At 34.8% G+C, this 26,458-nt stretch overlaps 1 protein-coding gene across 1 annotated transcript in view; it reads right to left on the bottom strand.

Moving 5' to 3' along the window:
• Nucleotides 1-26,458, bottom strand: part of Iswi (nucleosome-remodeling ATPase imitation SWI) — a 473,510-nt gene that overhangs the window by 282,673 nt on the left and 164,379 nt on the right. Inside the window, exon 7 of the mRNA XM_090385082.1 lies at nucleotides 7,852-8,007. Coding sequence (XP_090241208.1) covers nucleotides 7,852-8,007 — 156 coding nt within the window. The remainder of the gene's footprint in view (nucleotides 1-7,851; nucleotides 8,008-26,458) is intronic.

Here is a 26,458-nt window from a genome sequence, read left to right on the forward strand (position 1 = left end):
TTTCAGGAAAGCTTTTGATACTGTTCCACGTGGAAGACTGCTGTACAAATTGGAGCGGTATGGCATTAAGGCCAAGTAATTGCAATGGATAAAGGGATGGTTGAGTGGGAGACAACAGAGAGTGGTAATCAATGAGCACTGATCTTCATGGACTAATGTTATTAGTGGAGTTCCCCAGGGTTCGGGGCTGTGCCCATTGTTGTTTTGTGTATTCATCAATGATATTGATGAAGGTACATCAGGTTAATGTCCAAGTCTGCAGATGATACAAAGGTTGGTCTATTAATGACAGTAAAGACGGGAAACTAAACTGAAAATTATACAAGAGGCTGATAGGATGGAAAGAAACAAAACGGACATTGCAAAGGAATACAACATCCCTTTACCTACAATTCTGAAAAACCGAAAAAGACTTGAAGAAGTGCGTGACACTGAAGCAGTGATGAAAAACAGGAAACGAATTCGTGGGGTTTTTGGTTTGGTTTTTTTTAGGAGCATTAGCAACTAAGGCCATATTGCTCCCGGATATGCGGTGGTCATTTCCTGACCTTTCCACATCCTCCGTATTTGGTGGTGACGGGCTCGAACCCCGGTCTAATCAAGAAGCGTGTGCTACGCACTGCTGCTCCTTCCCACCTGGCTACTGAGGCGCCTAATTCGTGGGGCAAAACACGAGGAGCTTGAAACAAACTTTGATTGGTACCAACTAATGTGTGCATCTAATCTGCCAATATCAGGTCCGATTTTGCAAGAAAATGCAAATTATCTAACTCAGTAACAGGGATTAGCAACTTCATATGCAGCAATGGCTGGCTACAAGGATTTAAAGACAGGAATAATTTGGTTTCGCAAAATGTTTGTGGTGAGTCTGGATTAGTTGACAAAGAAAAGGCTACAGACTGGTTGTGTTCTGTACGGTCTATCCTTGAAAAATATGAGGTAAAGGATATTTTAATCTTGACGAGACAGGTTTATTTTATAATTTGCTGCCAAACAAAACATTTGTTGTTCGAGGAGAGTCTTGTCATGGTTAAAAATTAACTAAACAAAGACTCATTGTTCTGTTATGCTGCAATTCAGAGGGCAGTGATTGGTAAGTTTTCCAAGCCAAGATGTTTTAAAGCAATTAACCAACTTCCCTGTGATTATGAGGCCAACAGAACTGCTTGGCTTACAGTCAAAATTTTTCAGTCTTGGTTATCAAAATTGGACAGAATGGCTTCAGAAAAAAGGGACATTTTGATGATTCTAGACTGCTGTACAGCACATTCTGCCGAGACACTTAAGTTGACAAATATACGGCTGTTGTTTTTACCCCCCCCCCAATACCATGGTTGCATTTAATGCAACCACTGGATCAAGGCATTATTTATAACCTCAAGAGGGCATATAGAGCCCACCTGATAAGGTACTTGATCTGCAACATAGGAGGGAACAATTTGCAGCCAAATTGGAATGTCTTGGATGCTATCCATAATCTTGTTATTGCTTGAGAAAGTATTACATCAAGTGTAATAATCAACTGCTTCAGAAAGAGTGGCTTTGGAGAGAACATCATCGAAAAACATGGTCCAGCAGAAGAATGTGATAGCAACAGTGAGGAATGGAGAAATTTCAAGGAGCATATGGATTTTGTTGGCAAATTTGAAGTTTGTGAATGTGGATGATGAAGATGCTACCACTGCAATGCCAACACCAGAAGAGCTGCTGGGTACCAAACAAAACAATGATGTTTTTGTTACCAGCAACAGCGAAAGTGAAGAAGCGTGCACACTGCCATCTAAAAAAGATGCCCAAAATGCATTGAACATAATAGTATGTATGTCTCCTATATACTGATTAGAATTTGTCTCCTTTTATACTGATTGTAATTCCTTTCACTGTGATACTAAAATATTGTATACTGTATATCAAAACATATATTGTACAATATTTTCATTTCCGTTAATATTGCTTTTCTCTTAGTTTATCTTACAAATAAAATAAAAGTCTTTAAAAAATATGTTATTCCTATTACTGTATGTTAGACAAGGCTTTTGTTTTTATTTTATTAATTTATTTTTGATATTATTATTATTTATTATTATTCTTAGATATACAGTATGTACCAAAAAAATAAAAAGGTAAAATTTTGACACTTTTGTGGGACCTCGTTACTGTTTGTTTGTTTGTTATTTGGTTTTTAGGAGCATTAGCAACTAAGGCCATATTGCTCCGGGATATGCGGTGGTCATTCCCTGACCTTTCCGCATCCTCCGTATTTGGTGGTGACGGGCTCGAACCCCGGTCTAATCAAGAAGTGTGTGCTACGCACTGCTGCTGCTCCTTCCCACCTGGCTACGGAGGCGTCTACCTCGTTACTACAAACCTCGTTATTACAAAATGTGAAAATTTAGGTCCCTTGAACTTTGTATTAACGAGATTTAAAATTTTATTTATTGCAACTTTTAGTGAGCTAAATACACGAAGTGCAATTATATGCAACCCTTGATAAACTGTGCACACAGACTGAAGTATCCTTAGTCGTAAAATCTAATAACAATCATCTATGACAGATATGATCCTATTTGATCATATCTGTCATAGATGTTATCTGTCATGATAGTGTTTCCCAAAGTGTGGTATGTGAAAGGTCTTCAGGAGGTACATGGAAATTTTCGGCTATGTACCACTGATGCATAGAATCATTATTAAGAAGAAAAAAATCTGTAGTAACAAATTATTTTAAACGTATATATTTCCCATAAATTATATATTTTGTATGAATTCTCCCACTCAAGTTGTGATAAGTACTGCATTTTGGTAGTTTGAAAATCGCACATGCGAACACTCTAGAATCTTCGTTCAGCTCATATCCAAATGCACTTTAGGAGGCTGAAACAATGCGATGAGTATACGACAGCGACTGATAAGAGTGATTATATGATCATTAGCATATGTTTAATTAAGATAGTTAAGTAAATATCAATGCAATGTGCTTCATTATTTGATCATATCACAAATGTGCTGCTAATTAAAATAATGGGAAATACGTTAGTACTACCACAGATTACTTATATACAGATAGCCCACTACATTTATTGCGACTAAATGCATATTTAGGCAATATATTAACCAGGACGTATAATGTTTTTATATGATTTTTTTATTTATGTTTTAAAATATTTATTTTTTTGTTTAATGATGCACAGAAATTAATGTGCATAATAAATATTATAAATTCTTTTTTACCCTTTAGATTCTTAAGTATGGATCACTGGTTAAAAGCATGGTTTATAAAATGCACAAAAGAGAGCAATAAAGCAGATACAAGTAGCTGCAAACAACAAGAAAAGGTTAATATTGTATATGGACCAAATGAAATTGACAAGGGTGTGCCATCTGACGTCTCTAAAGAACCAGCTAAGAAGAAAGTAAAAAAACATCGTAAGTACGATATGAATTACCTGAAATGTGGATTTTCATGGACGGGATATGAAGAGGAACCTATTTGAGTATGTCATTTGTTGTGAAACTTTATCAAATGAAAGCATGAAACCATCTAATTTAATTTGCCATTTTGAATCGAAACATAATGAATACAAGGACAAACCTGTAGAATTTTTTCAAAATAAACTCAAAAATTTAAAAGAAACTAAGAAAATGATGTTGATCATGTCAGAAGGTGAAAATAAAAAGGCATTAGAAACTCAAAAATTTAAAAGAAACTAAGAAAATGATGTCAATCGTGTCAGAAGGTGAAAATAAAAAGGCAATAGAAGCTTCATATCATGTGTCGTTCTTAATAGCAAAAAGTGGTGCAGCGGAGACAATTAGTGAAACTTTGGTCAAACCTGCGGCAAAGATAACAGCAGAAGTAATGATCAGAGATAATGCAAAAAGTCTTTCGATCAGATTTGCCTCTCAAATAATACTGTTCATCAGAGAATCAATGAAATGGCTGAAAATATAAAAGAGATATTGTTATCCGATATACGTAAGAGTCGTTATTATGCATTGCAGGCCGATGAATCCACTGACATTACGAATTTTTCAACTCTTCTAGTGTTTGTTAGATAAGAAAAAAAATCAAAAATTTCATGACGACCTTTTATTTTGCCAACCCTTGCCAGAACATACAACAGGAGAAGAAATATTCAACATTATGGAAAAATTTATGGAGCAAAACAAACTTGATTGGAAGAGTTGTATTGAAATAAGCAAGGATGGAGTGAAATCCATGGTTGGATCTAAAAAAAGGGCCTGTTTCAAGGATTCAAGCTATTGCACCACATTGTTGCATACACAGAGGCTTTAGCTACACATACAATGCCTGCAGACCTAAAAAAAAGGTTCTGGATGAAGCTCTAAAAATCATAAATTATATTAAATGCCATCCTTGAAATGCCAGACTTTTCTCACAACTATGCGAAGAAATGGGTAGTAATCATAAACAACTTCTTTTCCATACCAAGGTTCATTGGCTTTCTCGTGGAAAAGTTCTAACTCGTTTATTTGAACTTCAGAATGAACTACAGGTTTTTCTTAATGAAAGTTTTGAATTAAAAAAATGTTTATATCATTGGAAATGGGTCAATCGATTAGCATACCTGACAGATATGTTTACTGTTTTAAATAATCTTAATTTGTCCTTACAAGGCAAGGAAATCTCTATATTTCACGTTCAAGATAAAGTGAACATGACATTGGCAAAGATGAAGTTGTGGCAAAAGAGAGTTGGTAATGGAGAATTGGACGCATTCCCATCTCTTCATGAATTACACACAAGTACGAATAAACAAATTGATGGCAATGTGAAGATTATTATAATGCAACATTTACAAAGTTTACAGATTAATGTAGAAAAGTATTTCCCTGAATTTGACATTAATATTGAGTGGATAAGATACCCTTTCAACATCAATCAATCTATGCCAAAGGGTCTGTCACAAACAGAAGAACAACTTTTGGAACTAGCTCTGATGGATTCTTAAAAAAACAAATATAAAGAGAATACATTATCATAATTTTCGTTACAAATACAAAATGAATTTCATGCATTAACAGATAAAGCTCTTAAGTTCATTTTTCCATTTCCAAGTTCATATCTGTGCGAAGTTGGATTTTCGGCCCTTGCAGACATTAAAACGAAGAAGAGGAACTGCATTATAGATGCCGAACCGCATTTGAGATTGAAATTAACAACCACAGAGCCAAATTTTGCTGGAATATTATCCCACCACAAGCAATTTGACTACTCACATTGATGATAAATTATTTTAATTAAGTAAAACTTTATAGTATGTTTACTTTATTAATTTAATAAAGTAAGCAATTTTTTTTATGTACATTTAAATTCAAATTAAAATATTTATAGACATTTACAATGAAATACGATTTTTTTTACGGGGGGGGGGGTGTACTTGGTACTTACGAAAAAATAATAAGGGGTACACAGAAGTCAAAACTTTGGGAAACACTGGTCTATGAGATGCTAAAAATAAGTAAAGTGAAAATTGAAAGAGAGCATAACATTTTATTTATATATTTCATATTGTTAAGGTATGCGAGATTCATTTTGAGCCATCCCAGATAGTTAGACGGACATCTAAATTTAATGGGAAAAACAAGGGAATCGCTGTAAATTTAAAGCATTGAAAATTAATTCACGGAGGTTTCCATCACAATTTCCAAACTGTCCAAGCTATTTGTCATCACAGGAATTTACAAGCAACAGTATCAAAAAGAAACGATTAAAAAAAAAAAAAAAAAAAAAAACCACTTTGAGAATGCCGTGGAAAACAGTACTAAAAGTAAATATTATTATGAAAATGCTCAAGAATTTCATACGTTCACACAACAAGCAGAGTGCCTGAATAGACATACATTACCCGAATGCTGGAAAGTTATTTCAAAAAATAACTATTATGTTTTTATATTTAATATTTCAGCCAGCACCTTCCATCGCCTATTCATTTGTGATTAGTGAAGATTTCATGTTGTAGAGAGCGCTGAAATTAATAATTTAGGCAAGCCAAAGTCACTGGAACTTCCTATGAAGGTGAATAGTTTCAATCAGATTACTAACATCTTAGAACAGATGCTACAATGTAGTAATTGCCAACAACAGTGATATTAATATTTCTTTTGTTTTAAATGCTGTTGGTAGTTTACTGAATTGAATTGTGGAAGACATTAATAGTGATAGAGCATCAGTGTTTAAATTCATATGGGAACAATTACATTTGTTACATTGTAAAATGAATGTATACAGATTTCCACTGAAGTATTAATATTTTCAACTATGGTGTTTTCGATATCTCGGCGTTCCTACAAATTTCTACAGCATTCTTACTTCTCCCTCATCAGGTACTATTAGTAGGCTCCGCTCTTCTTTAAATGCAAAAATTCCAGATGATCAGTCAGAGAATCATTTTCTAATGAATGCTAAACAGAAATTGGCCCTTTTAAATTCTTCAGTATGCAAAATTAGTTTAATGATCGATGAAATTCGCCTGAAACTTTATATTGACTATAAAGGTAGAAGAGTACTTAGAAATTCTTTTGATAGTACTGATGCAGCTACAAGTGTATATGTATTTATGATTCAAAGCTTATTGTCAAATTACAAAGATGTCATTTATATTTTATCCATGAAAAAAAATTACTGCAGAAAAATTACATTCAGTTTTGAAAAAAAATTATTGTGGGTATGGAGAAAATTGGTTATAATACTGTAGTAATTCAATTAATAGAAGTATTTCATTATTTACAAATCCTCCACAGCTGAATATTGCTTATCCTATGGATAGTGGTGGACTGTTGCCCTGAACCAAACGCAGTTGCTGTATATTGTTATTTATCATTTCAAAAAAATTATCGTCACAAGCCCTACAGTAAGGTTGAAGTTATGTAATCAGAGAGCTTTCTTATCATTACTTATGTCAAATTTCTTTGAGAACTATTGAATTTTCTTTGAACGATGTTTACAAAAATGGTCATTTTGGAGAAATAATTTAAATTTGCTAATTAATACCATTATCAATATTTTGCTCAACAATTATTGTAAAAAGAAAAATGATGTATTAAAAGCAACACAAACTGAAACTTCAAGCTAAATTTAAAGTAAAATAATTTCTATTCAATTACAAATTACATGTCAAACATTCAAAATGTAATGAAATAGTTAACTATAAAATGTGTTATCTTCATTTTTTCAGAATGTTATGATATCACACTTAAGTATCAAAACTGTAATTTATTTATTTATTATTTATTTTTTTGTATTGTCCCTTGCAACGTAAATTAGCTTTCATTATGCACAGAAAATAAAGTAGATTTACATTCAACCCTTGCTTTTGCTTTTCTCAATTCTGTGCAGCAATGTAGCTTTATGTACTTCTTATGTTATGTTATTTGGTTTCTAGAAGCATTAACAACTAAGGCCATATTGCTCCGGGGATATGCGGTGGTCATTCCCTGACCTTTCCACATCCTCCATACGTACTTCTTATGGCCCACTTATTATGACATCAAACATGCACTGATCGGGCTTCATTGTTAAGGTGGCACTGACTCCACGCAGTGGATCCTCATGCCGTACTCCAAAGTAATAAGCTTTCCCCCTAACACTTCAGATTTAACCTATATAATGACTGGTATATATATATATATATATATATATATATTTTTTTTTTTTTTTAAATTTAACGAAATGCTTATTTACAGATTATAAAGATCACGACTGGTCTCAACATCCATTCGGAAAATTTAAACCCAGGTCTCTCCATCAAACTAGCAATATCCCAAGAAAACAAAGAAGTAAGAATGGCTAAACACCGATAAACCAGATTAAAATATCAAATTTCTTACCTTTGATTTTTCATTTTTAATTCGATGTGCTTCATCAATCACAACGTAGCGCCAGTTAAACTTCTTTAACACTGATTTTTCCCGAATAACCATTTCATAAGATGTAACACAAACATCCCATTCACCAGGCATCAAAGTATCTCTCACAAATGCAGCCTGTTAACAAAAACAAGATATCTTATATATTTTAGATTCATATATTATAAATTAATTTCCTTATCATTAGTACTCATTAAATAGCTAATACATTATTTATATGCTATGACATTATTTTCAATCCAAAAATGGTCTATATATAAAAAAATTTTTTAAATCATCTTAGAGGAAAATGTTACAAAATTAAGATTAATTAACCAAATTTTTCCAATTTTTTTTCTTTATTTAAAAATTCAAAAAATATGTCGTTATTGTGAAATACTTAAATTCTTTGCTAATTATGCATTTTTTTTGTATTACAATCAAAAAAATTTATTGCTTTACAATGCTACTTTATATATGACAAAGAACAGACCTTTTGTGTACGATCAATTGCTTTTAGCTATGCCCATGCAAGGATAAGTAATTCTTGAGAATTTTTTTAATTTAACTAGAGAATATTTAAGAATATTCTCTACTTGCATCACTACTAATGCATTACATAAAAAGCTCAGTCAATAGCCATGGTGGTAAAATGGAATCTAATTTCTCTTCTTCTTCTGAATTTGGAATGAATAATGCCAAGTACGCTCTTGCTAGTGTTATGCAACTAACTGCTACCATACCCTTTGTTTATTCTATTCTAAATATCCAACATGCGGTGATACATCACCCAAATCTCATTTATCATCATAAAAAACAGGGATACGGAACCAAGGCTCTAAGCATACAAAACTGCAATTATCATTTTGTACACTGAGTAAGGTCAGTGTACAAAATGATAATTGCTTGTCAATGCCTACACATTGACAAGTAAGCGTGCGAGCGTCAAAGCGATGTTTTACTGCATGTTGGTTTGAACAAGAACCTTCACACTGCCAACAAGCAAAAATGTTTTTGCTTATGCACGATGAACTTTCCCTCCCTGCCTTGTGCAAGTGTTGCTCTTGTGAAAGATGGCAAAATTAAACAAAGAAATTTAATAAGTGAGTGTTTTAAGCACTTCTGCTTTTAAGTAAAGTGCCTACAGGTCTTTTCCCTGTCAGTCCATCCATAGGCAACAACTAGACTCCTAGCAGTAAACGTCAGCTTATTATTAGTAACAGTAGTATTTTATTTATAGTAGTAGTATTTAATAGTAAAATATATCCTATATTTTATTATTATTAATACAATATGAATTTCTTGTTTTGCCCTAACAAATGAGTATCTACAATGCTCAAGGATTAATCCTTGTACTGGAAAGCATATGAAGCAGAGATCTAATGGGTTTAGGATTGTTTTCTCTGAATGCTTTCCTGCCAGCACAGGATTCACAAATTTATTTCTTAGAATAAGTTTGCATATTTTATTTCTCCAATTTTAATGAAATTTGGATAGGCTTGATTTTTTTTTTTTTTTTTTTTTTTTTGTCACATTTAAACTTGAAATCTGTTGTTGCGTGCGAAAATCAGAGAACATAATACAAAAGAAATTTTTTTCATTGTGAATATGCTTAAAAAACAATCTTTATTTAGATGAATACCAATTTATTGTTCTAAAATTTTATCCCCAAAATTTTTTAGAATTTGCAGACAGCTAAGGTTCCGAGAATTCACAACTTGTTGCTAGCTCACTCTTTTCAACGCTCACTTGGCAACGTGCAAGCACGCTAAAATAAAAATCAATTACTTTCTCTCAATAACTGATATAATACACATCTATTATTTCAAAAAAAAACAATGCATATTTTGGCATGTTAACATCATTAAACAATAAAGAAAAGTAAAATACAAAAAAAAGTAATATACACAAAAAATCGAATACAGAATCTGGATGACTTTTTGAGTCATCCAGATATACATTAAAGAGCCAAACAAACCCAGAAATATTTCTGGGTCTGTTTGGCTCTTTATGAGAAGTATACTCTTTATCAGAAATATGCATACGAAAGGAGATGTACTGATTTGGATTTCACAATAACAACATTTGAAGAGCAAGAATCACAATTTTCTAATGTACAACCAGTGGTGTGCCATGGTTCACAGCCAGTGTAAACATCCTATGTGCAAGATCCTCTTTAGCCACCCCTTTTATGGCACCTCCATAACCAGGTGGGCAGGAGCAGCAGTGCATAGCACACGCTTCTTGATTAGACCGGGGTTCGAGCCAGTGACCACCAAATACGGAGGATGCAGAAAGGTCAGGGAATGACCACCGCATATCCCTGGAGCAATATAGCCTTAGTTGCTAATGCTCCTAAAAACCAAATAACAACAAACAACAACACCCCTCTTACAGATCAACATATCCAAATTCAAACCTAAACTTTTTGATGTGAAACGTCCTTGTGGACACCTACAAAATTCAACGGAGTAAATCAGTTGGTCATGAAAACATGCGCCACAGAAGTGATTACATCATCTACGACCTTTGCCAGAGGTGCTTCCCACACTCCCACCACTAGTCTGTGCCGAGAACTCGATGCTGCAGTAGTGTGATTAGAGTGCATGACACATATTTTCGTGCTTGCTACGCTATCTCGAGTTCCGGTGAACCAATTTACAAAATTCAAACACCATTCATTTGAATTTTGTTGAACTGCATTAGAAAAACACAATAAAACAATTTTTGAAAATAAAATATGAGTGTTCAATGATGCCGAAGTCAAGTGCAAAGTGTTCTTGAGAGTATTGAGCAAGAATGAAGGCATCAAGACCTAAGAAACTGAGGAAAATAAAGACCATTGAGACTGCATAAAAGACAAACAGAAAATCAAGTGTTTGATTTAGCAATGCATTCAACCAGCAATGCGACTCCATCTAGCAATTATGTACCCGAAATGACTATTAATTATGCACAGCGGAACATTTCTACAATTGCAGAGCAGATAAGTTTAAATGATCAAGCTCCTGTTCCTTACACGACTACTATTTACATATGAACACACATCCAACCGATTTCACTGGCACTTAGAAACAAGAACACTGTACGTTTATTGAGCTGTCTAATCATAACAAACAGATCATGCTTACACTGAGCCCAGCACTAGGTTTAGTTTGGAAATTTTTTTTAGGAAGGCCACTGTTCAAGTTTGTTGCAATCACAAGTATATATCTCTTACTTTAGCTATCACAAACCCATTGCATCTTGTCTTCCAGCTGAAATTATGGAAATTTGTAAATGATCAATAAAATATTTAGAATGCAAAAGCTCTTTTATTTCATAAACAATATGTACTAATCAAAATACCTAAAAGAAACTAGAAGGGTGTTTCACATAAAACAATCTACAGTGCGTGCTCGGCACATGCACTTTTATTTTGCTAAGCTTTTTTCTAATGTTATAAAAGCTTGCATCATTGTGCAAGTTCTAATCTCTCTCTCTCTCTCTCTCTGTATATAAAATTGAAATTATGCTTCAAGCATAATTTCATTGTATGCAGTCAGCATACACCAGTTCAAATAATCTTTATTTGAACTGGTGTTCAAATAAAGTGCATCACCTAGGAATTTCACATTTCTAACCCTTTTTTGCACTGGTATGTTATATTAATGACTAGAATCACAAATAGAAATATAAACAAAAGATATTTACTAATAGTTAAGGCAAAGCTAAGTAATATACTATAATAGACAACTTAGTTGATCTCAATCCTTCTAAAACTCAGTCTTGTCTTATATCTCGCAAAAAGGATTCTTCTGTTCCTATGCTTATCTTTGGTGACACTCCGATTTCTAGGCAAAATGATATATCTCTTTTGAGGATTACCCTGACTTCTAATCTCTCTTGGCACAAGCACATCACAAATATTGCTTCCTCTGCATGTAAAATACTTGGTTTTCTCGTTCGCTCTAGGCGTCTTACTTTTCTTCCAAACAGCTGTTCACTCTGTACAAATCACGAATCTGCCCTACCATGGAATATTGTTCCTACATCTGGGACAGTGCCCCCAAAACCTCTCTCAGGCTTCTAGATTCCATTCAGAAGAGGGCAGTTAGGTTAATTAATGACTCCTCTCTAACAGAGTCTCTGCACTCGCTATCTCATAGGCGTACTGTTTGTGCTGCATGCCTTTTCTATAGATACTTCCATGGGCACTGTTCATCTGAATTGGCTTCTAGAATTCCCGCTCTCTTTCAAAACAGTCCGAATACGTGCCGCCACCAGCCAACATCCATTTACTGCCAGAAGGTATCAAATTGTAGCAGGGTGCTTAATGATTTTGTAATAACTGAGTGCAAAGTGGAGGAGAAATTATTGAAGTTAAATATAATAAAGGCCCCTGGGTGGATGGGATCTATCTAGTTATATTAAAGGAGGCGGCAAAGCAACTAAGCAAACCCTTAGCCATAATTATGAGAGCATCCTTGGACTCAGGGGAGGCTCCCGCAGACTGGAGATGTGCAAATGTATCCCCAATTCACAAAGGGGGGATCGAAGGGTGACACGAGTAATTACAGACCAGTTAGTTTAGGATCATGTAGACAAGACTGCATCAATAATTTAGACACAGCGTGGGTTTGTTACTGGAAAGTCATGTCTGACAAATTTGATTAGATACTATGATGTGGTTACAAAGGAACTGGATGTAAAAAATAATTTTGTATCATATACTTGGATTTCAGGAAAGCTTTTTACACTGTTGCGCAGGGAAGACTACTGCACAAATTGGAGCAGACTGGTATTAAGGGTAAGTCGCTACAATGGATAAAAGGATGGTTGAGTGGGAGAAGACAGAGGGTGGTAATCAATGGGCGCTGCTCTTTGTGGACTAATGTTATTAGTGGAGTCCCGCAGGGTTTGGTGTTGAGTTCACTGTTGTTTTGTATATTTATCAATGATATTGATTAAGGTATATCAGGCTTAGTGTCGAAGTTTGCAGATGATACAAAGGTTGACAGGGTTGTTAATGACAGTAATGGCAGTATACTACTGCAATAGGATCTAGAAAATTTGGGAAGATGGGCTGAGAAGTGGCAACTGAAGTTTAACATTGACAAATGCAATGTACTGCTTATGGGTAGAAGTAACCCCAGAGGAACGCACCAACTGTGTGGTACTACACTTAAGGTGGTAGGAAATGAAAAAGACCTGGGAGTAATTGTGCAATCAGATATGAAATTTTCTGAGCAATGCAGACAGGCTGCCAGGGCAGGTCATGGGGTTTTGTCAATGAATTTTGCTAACAGGGAAAAGGCGTTCATTGTCCCTCTGTGTAAGGCAATGGTCAGGCCACCCCTTGAGTACAGTGTACACGTCTGGAAGCCTCATTTTAGGAAGGATGTAGATTTGCTTGAGCGTGTACAGAGAAGGGCAACAAGATTGGTGAGGGGAATGAAGGGATCCTCTTACCAAGAGAGGCTTAAGTTCTGCAAATTGCAGCGGCTGGAGACTAGGCACCTGCGAGGTGATCTGATTGAGGTGTATAAGGCCTTGAGTGGGTTGTGCAAACTGAATTCTGATGGGATTCTTCCACTTGTTCAGATTATGAACCTAAGGGGACATAAATTCAAATTGAGAAAAGCCAGATGTAGAATATATGTGCAGAAATTTGCCTTTAGCCAGAGGGTGGTTAATTGCTGGAACACACTTCCATCTGTCGTTGTGGAAGTTGATAGGTTAAATAAATTAGAGGAGCAACTGGACAAACATTTAGAGGGAATTGCTGTGTAATTTTTTTTTTTTTGGCTGATGCTGCATAAGCTCATATGCTTGCTTTCTTGCATCACATGACACTACTACTACTGTATAACTTCAAACTCACAGAACCAACTTTTCATCTTCCTTGTTTATTCATTCAACTGCTGTTTTCTGGAACAACCTTCCTTCATACATATTTCTTGAAAATTACAGTCTGCAGAAGTTCAAGTCTAATGTCAACAAATATCTTCTTTCGTCTTCTGAACCTCCAACCCAAGCACGGTACTAAGTACTATAGGTTCCAATACCTTTCGTGTTTGGGGTTTTCATAAAAAATAATAATATTTGACGGGTGATCTCAAAATATTCCAAAATGAGCATTTGCAGCCTTTATACAACAGTCAGCCATAATTGCCGACAAACACTACAATTATGGCTGAAATGTTATCAGAAGCCCTCAATTTGCTTCAGTTTATTATTGTAAATGGAAAACAAAATGAAAAGTTCACTAGTCAAAGTAATATTTAGTTGAACTGCCTTTGACCCTGATAACAGCACACCATTGATGCATTGACAAGATCAATTTCTGAAGATAATCAACTGACAGTTTTCGTGTTTTCAAACACCAATAATTGCTTCCTGAAGTTCACGAAGGGTCTTTGGTTTCTTTCTGGCACCTGCAGATTCCACACGATGCCAACAGTTCTCTATAGGGTTCAGGTCTGGGGTGTTTCCTGGCCAGCTAAGAGTTGTAATGGGCCATTTTTCCAACCATTTTTTTCACCTGTAACAGATGTAAACACATTACTGTTGAACCTCTAATCCAGAAATGAAGCTAAAGTAACTACAGAAGTGCCTACTTACACTTTTTGCCCAATGACAAGGAGCAGAGTCATCCTGAAAGATGAAGTTACTTGGCAGGTTGAAATGGTCTCTAATGGTTGGCAGAAATTTACCTTCCAATATAATCAGTTATCCAATGGCATTTACAGAACCTTTTATAAAATGCAGATGATCTACTCTGTGACATGAAATGCACCCCCATATCATTTGGCTGGTAGGGAATTTCACTGTAGACACCATAAAGTCTAGATGGTATTCTTCACCACGTCTACGGCGAATCTTTGTCTCCCACCAGAGCCATGCAGGTTGAATTTCTTCTCATCCGAGAAAAACTCTGATTTCCACCGCTTGGGGTCCATTTGACATGCTCCTTATGCCAAATTAATGGAACCTTTTTTATTTTTTGTGTGAGGAGGGGCTTCTTCTTAGGACGAAGGGCTACAAGTCAATTTTTGAAGAGACGTCTTCTGACTGTTACTGCAATTGCTATCACTCCGGTATGTTCTTCCCATTCTCTTTTCAGCTCAGATGAAGAAGCTTTACAGTTTTTAAGGCATAAGCGCTTCAAAACTCTGTCCTGTTTTGGCATAGAGACTTGTTTGCGTCCGGTTTCTTTTTTCCTATCAGCAGAACCAGTATTCTTGAGTTTGGAAAGAAATCTACTCACTGTCGACTGATTACAAGACACTATAAGCAATATGACGGGAAGAACATCCTTCCACACTTAAAGCAACAATAGCACTCTTTCTTCGTGGCATCAACTACATGTAACTCGCCATCCTGACACAAGCAAGGAATGGCTGCAACTCTTGCAGAGCATGCTTATATAAGCTGAAAGTAACAGCTGATGCAATATTACATCATCACCTACGCGTGTCAATCTTATCTGATGAAAGCTGTAAGACATATTGCCATATACTTACGTTATTTGGACAACAATTACAATTTTAAGGGATCATTACGGTCATTGAAGACGCGGTCATTATGGTCCGTGCCCATGGATTTTGGGAACGCAAGTGGCTCGAGAGCTTGCGAATCGGTTCATCCAGTCGTAATACTATTAACAGGGACAGGGGGGGACACATTTACACCCCCTGTTTGAGGCGGTTGTCCTCAGACGGGATGACCGGTTCTGTTTGACACGCTCCCGAGCCACTTCCGTTTCCGATGTGCGCGTGGGGAATGCCGACCATGTGTCTGATGGACCACATGCATGAGTGTCATGGTCTGCTACTTAAGGATGTGTCATTGCAGCAATAGTATACTGTTGAAGAAGGAGAGAGCAGTCTCCGAAAGCTTCAGGTTTTATCGTTTTTAATCCAGTTTATTTTAGATAATTTTATTGCTTCGGTATATTTTTAACGTTTTATCGTAGTTTATTTTATCGTAATTTATTGTAATATTTTAGTCTTCCGATAGTGTATCACATTATTTTATTATTTTTATAGTAAAAATTTTTTATTCCTTGGCTGGTGTTTGTCTTTAATTATTGCAGTAATTTTAAGGGGTGATGCACTTTCTTTGAACACCAGTGTAGATGCCACATGCTTGTATACAGAACAAATTATGGAATTACAGTTAACCTACATATGATAAAAAAATTTCTAGTCTCTTATTTTTGAGTGTACAAATATAGACCTGTGACAAAACCTGCTCTAATGTGTTTCAAGAGGTGCATCATGCTTGGTCCTTTGCTTGAATAACACTAAACTTTCAACAACATTGTGTTTTAATTTAGTGTAATACAAAAAGGCTGCTTTATCAAATTAGTTTTTACAACATGAATTTTTTAAATTTAATTTAAAACATTAACAGTGATTGTTCTTCGGGTCCAGTTATTTTCCAGTCCACATGATCTGAGAGCCTTGACCAGCCTGATGATCAGTTGTTTTTGTATACAACAAGAAAAATAAGACAGTAAGGAGTAAAATCAGCTGTCAAAAATCTGTCTCAAACATACCTGCCCTATTCCTTCCTTACCTGGTAATATGTAAGCTTTGTATTTTCACTACTAAAAATAAATTTAGAAACTGAGTTTCCTTTTTGTCTTATTAATTTTTATTTTTTTAAAGATATATCATCTAATGCATTAGTCTACAAAGTGATGTATCTAAAAAAAAAAAAAAAACCCATAACTGGTTCTACTTGTAAAAAAGTAAATAAAGTAACATAAAAAATTATAAATATTCCATATATAGAAAGCTTACAGCTCTAAATATGAAAAAACATGTAAAATAGGTTTAGATTAATTTATAATAAAAAAAAACTTCATTCTTATATCAACAATGCTATTATTAGTATTAAAATGATATTCAAGTAGTAAACTTATTCTGCATCAACTGGGGGGGGGGGCTCATTATCCCCATCATCAACTCCTGAATTTTCTTAGCAATTGCAGGCAACTTATTCCAACATTCCACAACATAACCGCCAGAAGGTAAACTTCCTAGGACTATAGCTGTGCCTTCTGTTCCTTGTCTTGTTCACTCATCGGTGATAATATTCTTCCTGTAATTGTTTTACTCATCCACCCAGAACCTTATATACTTCAGTGAAATTCCTCCCACCCCCAGTGTACATTTGCTAAAGTCTGAAGGAATCTTCTAAGCCATTCATCGTAGAGAATTAGCTTAATTCTTCACCAATCTAGTTATCTTTCTTTGCCCCTCTCTACAAATTTTATATCGTTTACAGATGCAGCCTCCAGACCTGGAATACAATATTCCAATATGGTCAACACCACTGTCTTACAGAAAGAGATAATTATGCTTCTCTCTACCTGAAAATTTTTAATAAATCATAGTCAGAACACCATGTGCCCTTCTTTCATCCTGCTTACACTGCAAGTTGAACTTTGTGTCTTTCCTTATCATAAGTCCCAAATCTTTCTCATCCTGAAGAAACATTAATTCCCCCCCCCCCCAAAATTCTGTACACTACTCTTGGGAATCTGCTCCACAAATGCAATACTTGTATTTAGTGGCATTAATCATTAGCTGCCATTTTTCAGCCAATACTTGCAGTCAGTCCAAATCCATTTGAAGTAGCAATTGCCAGCTTCCCCTGTATTATTCCTCAACCAATATCATTCCAGCACTAATCTCTGAAAGACCTCACCTGCTACTCTGATCCACTCTCAAATTGGCTTGGTAGTTTCAGAAAACATTTCTCTCTTTGCTATACAGACAGGTGAATTACAGTTTAAAGGATTAGCTATTTGGATAAAGAATTCAGTACACTAATTTTTGCTTTTGCTTAATTTCTTTAATATATTGTAAATTTAATATTTATTAATATTATTAAATTTAACTTTTGTTATCCTTTATATAGTTTATTCTAGTAAGCTACATTCCTTTAGGTTTATTACAATTTTAAATTCTTAAGTAGTTCATAAATATTGCTATTTGCTTATGTAATTTTTTAAAATTTAATTACTATAATATTTACATTTTAGTTAATAAAATCGCCACAAATGGTCAAATTTTAAGAGGGATAAAGGAAGTAATTATTAATGTGGAAAATAATGAACATACATTACTTATTTAACACAAACTGATGATTTGTAGGATAAATATAAGACCATGCTGAAAAAAAATTCACGAACTAAGGGACGCTGCATAGTTTCTTGGAGGAAATTTTTATCTGAGTGACCTGCATTTGTAGGTAAAAGGAATCTATTTTGTAAATACAGGATACAATTGAACAAATATGGTGGAAGACTGTTTACCAATATCACAGTATACCTCAAGAGGTCAGGGGAAAATGCTAGTTGGGGGAAGACAGGGGTAATATAGATATAATTTCACCATTCCTGTCAAGATGGTCCTGTATTGCATCTCTAACTAGAGATTCCTTACCAACCACCTAAGTCACTCTCATATCTTCTCTTATAGACTGAAAAGAAGGAACTCTTCAGTACAAAGGAATAACTCCTGAATCTAATTAAGTTCCTAATGGTTGGATGCACTTGTCCTTTTTCAGTATAAATGGATGTGCAAAATCAGCCCCTTCGGTCCTCTCACTCTCCCTCAATTAATCTAGATTATGTACAAAAAAATTGACAGCAGGGTTGATTAGGCAAAATTTGTCCTGAAAGTGTAAAATCGAAATCCTAACACAATTTTTAGATTTCCATAATAAATACAATACTGTAATAATTATGTATGGAGACCGGAAAATTAATAACTGTACTAATTATGCATGGATAGCTTGCTAAAACTATTTATCAAGCTATCCATACATAATTACATATCCATTTAATATGTCTTATGGTTTGAATTTCACAATTTCAAACTTTAAATTTTGCAAAAAACTTCAATTTTCAACTTTTTTCACATTTTAACTTGAGTAAAAAAAACTTAAATTTTGTAATAAATTTCCTTGTCAATTCTGAACACTGCAAATATGCATTAAACTAATCTACAAACTCTGCAACTAAATCATCCTGGTCATTTTCTGTAAATCTCAAAAAAGCATTATTCTATGGGCCAAAAGTCTGGCATTTCCTTTCTTCTTTCTTTCTTTCTCAGGAATTAGGGGGAGATGGGCAAACCCAAAAACTCCTTTCTTAGTTATGGTTATTGTAAATTATCCAGTACTTTGACAATAACTTTAAGATAATTGCTATTAATCTTCAAGATGAATTCCAATTTCATAATGCATTTCACATCATAAGAATCAAAGTGACTATTCTTATTTGACTTTTTAATCAATGCCGCTCACTTCTCCAAAGTGAGCAGCATTGCAAAAGTACTATATTGTCAGGGAGGATGTCTCAAACTCAAGTAAGAGAATAGTTAAAATCTCTATTTGGTCTTAAAAACACATTGGAATAACTAATAAACAGACTGACAGTAAGATTACCAGCAATATGTACATTATGATACTGATCTTGTATTAATGTCAACTAAATGCAACCTGATGCTGAATTCAGCAACCTGATGCTGAATAAGCTTGCTTTCTTGCATCATATGCCTCTGCTAATGCTAAAGGAAGGAAGTAAATACTGAATCTGCACAATACTCAAAATGCACATTTAAATAGGCATGCAATTCTGTAATTTTGTAAATCCGTAAAATTTTTAATATGTTCTGAACTAAAAGCATCTATTGTAAATAATTTTACCACCCAAATAGTAACCACTTTACAGGAGCAAAATCCATTTGGTGGAATAAATGATATAAACAAATAAATTATGTCACATCAATGATAAATGGGATATATTAGCCACACTGTAGCTAATATATCCCATGCATACTGTAGATATGCAAATGTTTAAAAGCACAAGATGCAAAATAGGTGGACAAAGACAAGTACAACCAATAGAAGTTTCTTTAAGAATAATTTCTTAGCCAATAAAAAAAGGAGTCTGAACCTTCATTTGTAAATGAAATCATTAGTGACAAAGGTAAGGAGAGTGCAGTAGAAGTAATTCTGTATAATGATGTGTCTACATTTTTTTTGCAAATTTTCATGTAGGTGTTACTAGTATCTTGACAGGGATTCGAGTATCTCATGACCTCTCAAGTGATGCACTCCCAATTTGGGTCACAAATAAGAATAGTCAAGTGCATACTGCTCTGGTTGAAGGTAATATAGTTTTATTGGGAGATTCTACTGTCACGGAAATAGGTAATATGTTTTGTAATGAAGATAGGTGGACCAGAACCAGGGTGCATTTGCCAGGAGCAACAATTGATAATGTTGCCAACAGACTGTCAGAATTTAAGGGAGCCAAAAAGGGCATTATTATTCATGTGGGGACTAATATTAAACGAACCCACCTGACCATTTGCTGGATTAATACTATGCTGAAAATATGCCGTGAGTCAGATCAGAATGTGTATGTGTCGGTAATTCTACCCAGACATGATAGGAAGGATTATATGCGATAATCTCAACTGGATTAACTCAACCCTTGAAGGAATCTATCTTATAGAGATGGTATTCATTTGAACAAAGGTGGCACAAGGATTTTGGCAAGTATCATTAAGACACTTTAAGGGTTCAGGGAAATTGCTGTAGAGGGGGAAGTAATAAAGATCTACATTTATCTGATGATATGGGTTGAAGTAATGCTTACAGTCATTTCAAGAATTCTTGTATGGTGTCACAACAGCCAATGTTAGCAAGATATTCTGAGGTTAGCAAGGTTTCAAATAAGCAGGATGATAAAGATAGGGAAACAAGCCTAAATAAATGCATGAGGTAAGTCGAGGTAGTAAACTACAGAAGATTACTTAGTCTTAATTGTGTCTACAGTAATGTCAGGATTGTTGTCAATAAAATGGCTGAATTTGAACTCCTGGTTAGGACATCTAATGCTGACATAATAGGGCTAACAGAAACATGGTACCACCCAGAAACTGGGGATGACAAGTTCCACTATGATACATATAATGTATTTAGGAAAGACAGGGGGAGTGGTGATGGTGTCATGCTTCTTACCAAAAGCAGTGAGTGCGAAAACAGCTCTTGCTGAGTCTGCCAGCATAGAATCCGTGTGGTGTGAGTTAGATGGAAGCAAAGGTATAATGAGAGTGGGAGTAATCTACAGACCTGAAGATTGTGAAGAGTATGATGAGAGGCTCTACATGCAGATAGAATGAGCAAGCAAGCATGAATGTCTTATTATGGGCAACTTCAATCTGCCCCAGATTGATTGGAATAAACGGGAGGGGAAACTCACCTTGTATATAAATTTTTTTAAGTAAGCTATAGATGATGACTATTATTTGTGCCAACACGTTAGAGAAAATACTAGGGGTGACAATATTCTTGACCTCATCATTATAAAAGAATTGGATCACATCACAGGGCTTAAAATAAGGAACCATTGGCAGGTAGTGATCACACAGTCATCACTTGGAAGATGAAGAAAGATGTTGGAGTAGTTAAAGGCACAGGTTTTAATTTAAAAAGAGAAGACTTTGACAGTTTAAAGTGCTACATGGCATCTATTAATTGGGCAAACTGCAGAGGGCAAATAAACTTCAAATTATGGAATATTTTTAAAGAAAAAACCACAGAAGCCATGAATGCATACATGGCATTAAGAAAATATTGCAGGAAGATGCTGAAATGGATAAATCCAGAGCTAGATGGTCAAATTCAGGCAGTTCTTGCTCTACAAGTTTTTTTTTTTTTTTTTTTTTTCCAAAGTATCAAGTATCAACAAAATAGAAATATGAATATTAATTGCAAAAATGAATGTTAAACATTCATAAATACCACATTTCAAACCATGCACTTAGCTATACAGTGTGCCCAGCTTTATGATATTAATCCATTCCTGAGACACTATCGTAGCGTGAAATTATCATAATGTGAATCCAATAACACATTATTGGTAATTCGTTCCACGACCTTGGAAGTTGAAATTTTCACTATATTACTCTCTAAAAGATTATTTTTATAGTGCAAATTGTATTAGTTACCAATTAAAATCACTAAAATGCACTATACTTTCATTGCTATCATATGTTGTGTTATAAGAACCAATTTTGAACGCCTTTGTTACATTTTTCTAATAAAAGGTAAAATGGCTTATTTGGGAGATTAAGAACATGCAATTGATGAGCAAAAATTAAATCTTCTAATAACCACCCTGTGATCGGTAGTTGCGCTATGCCACAGTGAAGATTTGGTAATTGCGTCCATTAGGATAATAACAGGCTCTGGTAAAAGTTTAAGAAGAGCAGTTTCTAGGTACTCCAGAAATGGATTAATATCTGAAGACGGTGGACAGTATAAAGAAATCAAGTAGGACATAATTTCATTAGTAGCTTGTATACAGGTAGTATGCTGTGAGCAGAGAGAAATGACGGTGAGAATGTCTAGATTTTTATTGAATACAATAATAGATGTTTTTGGATCTTCATCAGGGGATTTTATTATTCTAGTGGATAAAGAATAGCCTGTAATTTTACCGTGGTAGTGACACGGTTCCTGTAAACAAACAATGTCTGGAGAAAGGATATCTGCAAGTCTTCGAATTTCATCAGTTACTGTCTTAGATCTATGGGCATTTAATTGACTGATTTTTAATTTGGCGGTCAAGAGTATAGATTCTTCAGCCTCATCACTGTTTTAATCATTAGGACTGGATGGGAATAGTTCTTTGTCTTACTGTTTCCATAGCTCTCCGGTATTCTGGACACAAGACATCTCTAACAAAGTGATCGGCTGTCTTCTTCTTTCGTTTACAACTGGCACATACTGCAGGGTCACTTTTGTTGGGACACTGAAAATACGTGCCCCGAACGAGCACAATGTGCGCAAGTCAGTACTTCATTTTTGAAAGAGCTAGATGTATGTCCATATGATAAGCAACAGAAGCATTTGGTAACTATCGTAAAGGCCTTAAACTTATGAGACATTAACCCTATAAATATCCTGTCTAGAGAGGAGATTTGTGAAAAAAATAAGTGGAGAAAGAGCAAGCACCCAGTTTGATGTACACTTAGACACTAATTTCGTTTTGAATTTAAATGCAATCTCATTTCCTATCTGGTCACGTGTAAACCCAAGATCTTTTAAATTTTTGAAATACAAATCATCCAAAATTTTTTCCTTAATTAAATCGTTATCTAGATCATAAACAATTATTGTAGGATTTAGTTCCTTTGGTGCCTCTGAAGCCAGACCAGCTTCAGAAATAAATTTAGAGGATGCAATAGCATTAATATCCTCCTTAGAGTTTGTCTCTATTATTATCCCACTGTTCTTGATAGCTCGAGGTGTCTTGATTTTAACCTCTTTCAGATCACTTTTTAGGTTTTTAATGACATGTTCCCTAACTTCCTGGCTAGTAGTGAGTTGCGAACCTTCAGTAGCCTTTACAATAATGAGGTTCTGAGGCCTCTTTGTAGGCTGTATTTTAACAGGCATTGAGGTTGAAGAATTGGTAAGAAGTGCATATACTTGTCTGCGTTAGTTACTGTTTCATTTTCAGAAATAGAAGTAGGTGTAACTGTATTCTCAGGTAAGGAATCCTTTCATCACTGGGATGTTTTGTACTTTTAGTTCTTCGATTCGCTTTTGTTGGAGCTGGTCATTTGACGTTTTAAGTTCTTCAACATTTTTATTTTGTATATCTATTTGAACCTTCAGTCTTTCTATTTCTACAATAAGTGACTGAGCAACTTGTTCTAAGCCATTCCAGAACTTTAGAATGATCTTGGTCTGCATTTTGGTTACCTTTGTGTTATCATTGAGGAGGTACCCTTCTAATTCTTTGCATAGTAAAATAACAGCATCTTGAGGCGGAAGTTCGTTCAGCATCACAGTGCCCTTATTGGGTATCCTTATCTTCCTATCTGGAGATATACTTGCAGAAGGTCTAATGTTTTTCTTGTATGAGGAACTTATAGAGCACCTGGAGTCTTCTAAAGTAGAAGATTGTGAAGCAGGAGCATAACGTTCAAGTTCTAAAAGCCCCAACCCTACACTTGGAGTTGCCTCATCTGATAAAGATTGGCCCTGATTTGTACTCAAAGGCGGAAAGACCATTTTATTGGGCTGATCCGTTCCCCGGGCATTGTCAGTCTCCATAGTATCGTGAAATAAATCAGCAATTATTAGACAATATTCAAAACTGCTCTACTGCACCACGGGATCGCCATAAGAAAGTAAGGAGAGGTCAATTTAGCAGATGGTAGACTTCAAAACAAGATCATTAATATTTCAAATATTCAGATTGTTACTTCACATTTTAGGTCTGAAGCAGAATTAGATAAATGATAATTCTGAAAATTAACTTTGACAATTTTTAAAAGAAGCAGAAGGCAATAATAATATATCTGCAAGCAAAGAGGTATATAACTCGTAAATTCGAAAATAGCTCCTTAATCCTCCTAAATGTGGGTTCTGGTAGTGGAGGAGGTGTTTACGCTAATTGAAGATATTTATAGAACCTCGGGACAATAAAAATCAGGGAGCAATGTGCTTGCATATACCCGAGGGCAATGAGTTGTGACAAACAGCAACTGTCTAGTACTTCTGGAAGGCTACGAATTTTTCTAATTAGCGGTCAAAGGCAGCACTCGTCTTAAGCACTGAACAACGAGACTTGTCGGGCATGACGTTCATTACTTTAAAAATACAAAAATACTTATCTAAGCAGATGTTTCCATCGAAGTAATGACCAACTGCAGGTAGAACATCTCTTTGTGTTTTCTTGGTGACAAGAAAAAGATGACACTTGTAGATTTAATAGTCCAGAAAGGCAAAATCGCAGGAGCACACATAAGACATCAGGATACAGTCAGGAAAGAGTTTTTTCGTTTTGACCAAGAAATGAGTTGTGGAGGGACCCTGTGGGTCACAGGGTCCCTGCTGAGCTATTTGAATAGAAGCGCTGAAGTGGGTGTGTGTGTGAAAGGATGTCCTCGATGCAGCAGAACACCGAAGATAAGGAAGTGAAATGGCATAGTACTGAGAATCACTTATTAGTATTTTTCTTTGAAAAGATTAGCATGTTTAGTTTCTGAGGCTTTGTTCTGAGGGTTCATCATTCCTGTTTTCGCTCTGGCATAGTGCACTTCAGCTGCGATATTAGGTTAAGCGTGGACATCTTGGAGAAAGGATTCCCAAAAGAAGTGTCTTCAGTAAATGTATATGTATTATTTTATTGTAACCTTTACTTATTAATTAAATTATAATAACTCCTGGAAATTCTCATTTGTATCGAATGAATTTTTATTTTATTTCGGATATTTTGAATCGTAATGATGAGAAACTCGTACACTGAATTACAGAGAATCTTCAGTTTATCTAAACATAATTAATATTAATATAGTTCTAATAACTATGTGCATAAATGGAAAACTTCTCTGGAGTATTTTTATTTATTATTTAATTTTAATATTTTATTTTATTTAATATTCAATTTTTTCTCATTTTCTCATATTCACAATATATATGAGATATAATTAAAACAATGTCGTGTTTAACTATATTTTTAGAGTTTGCTGTGTATTAATATGCTGCTTTTGCACAAATTTGTACATTGTCAAATTCTTTCGCAGCCTTAGGTTTAAACCCTAAAAGTGCTTCAGTCTAATTCACTTTATACACCATCAGGCATCTCTCATATTGTGGAGTTACACTTCATAGCTGTTTTGTCATCATTGCATCATCATCATCAGGGACCTAACCATCAAAGGAGAGCCAAATAGCCCTGAAACAGTCACCAGGGAGGTTCCAAGAATAGGTAACAGTCTTCTCTACTGGGAAAGCATTGCCTATTTGAGGAGTTTGATTTTTTTTTAAGTGGTGTGAGTTGAAGGAGTTACTATCCCTTTCATTCTTCTACACCGTTTCTTTCCCTCTTCCATTCCTACTATTACTTTTCCTCTATTTTTTTGCTTTTCTAAGTATAATAGGGACAAGTGGATAGTAGAGTTATTATCCCACACATATACAAACAAGCCTTGAAATGATATCTGGGTGATGCCCCACTGAGAATAAGTAACAGTAGTCTTCTCTACTAGAGAAGCGTTACTTATTCGAAGTAGTGCAATATCATGGCAACTCATTGTGAAGGTATTCGCAATATGAGATAATTAAAACGATGCCTTCTTGAGCTTTTTTAGAATTGCTGTGTACTAATATGCTGCATTTGCACAAATTTGTACATTATTCAATTTTTTATTTATTGTTATTGAATTTTTAGTTTTAGAGAAAAATAGGTGGGAAGGAATCTATGCATTTATCACTTTTTTGTGGCAGATAAGCTCAGAAAAGATCAATAATGTAGCCCCCCGCTGCTAATCAAAGATTATGCATTCTTATTTATTGTTAAGTACTGCATAATATTTAAGAAATAAAGGATATTCTAAGTAATTTAATGATAATATTTTTGTTCATTTTATGTACATACTTCTGTCATTTTTGATTGGAACATTTGGCATATGTCTCTTAAATATTATTTTTGTAACAGTTTAAAAATAAATATTTATTTGTTTTTCCCTCCCTCAGATAACAATGAATGGCAACAGAAAAAGGC

This window comes from Mastigoproctus giganteus, chromosome 11 (genome assembly GCF_048544385.1).
Source record: "Mastigoproctus giganteus isolate SK-2022 chromosome 11, ASM4854438v1, whole genome shotgun sequence".
Classification (NCBI taxonomy): domain Eukaryota; kingdom Metazoa; phylum Arthropoda; class Arachnida; order Uropygi; family Thelyphonidae; genus Mastigoproctus; species Mastigoproctus giganteus.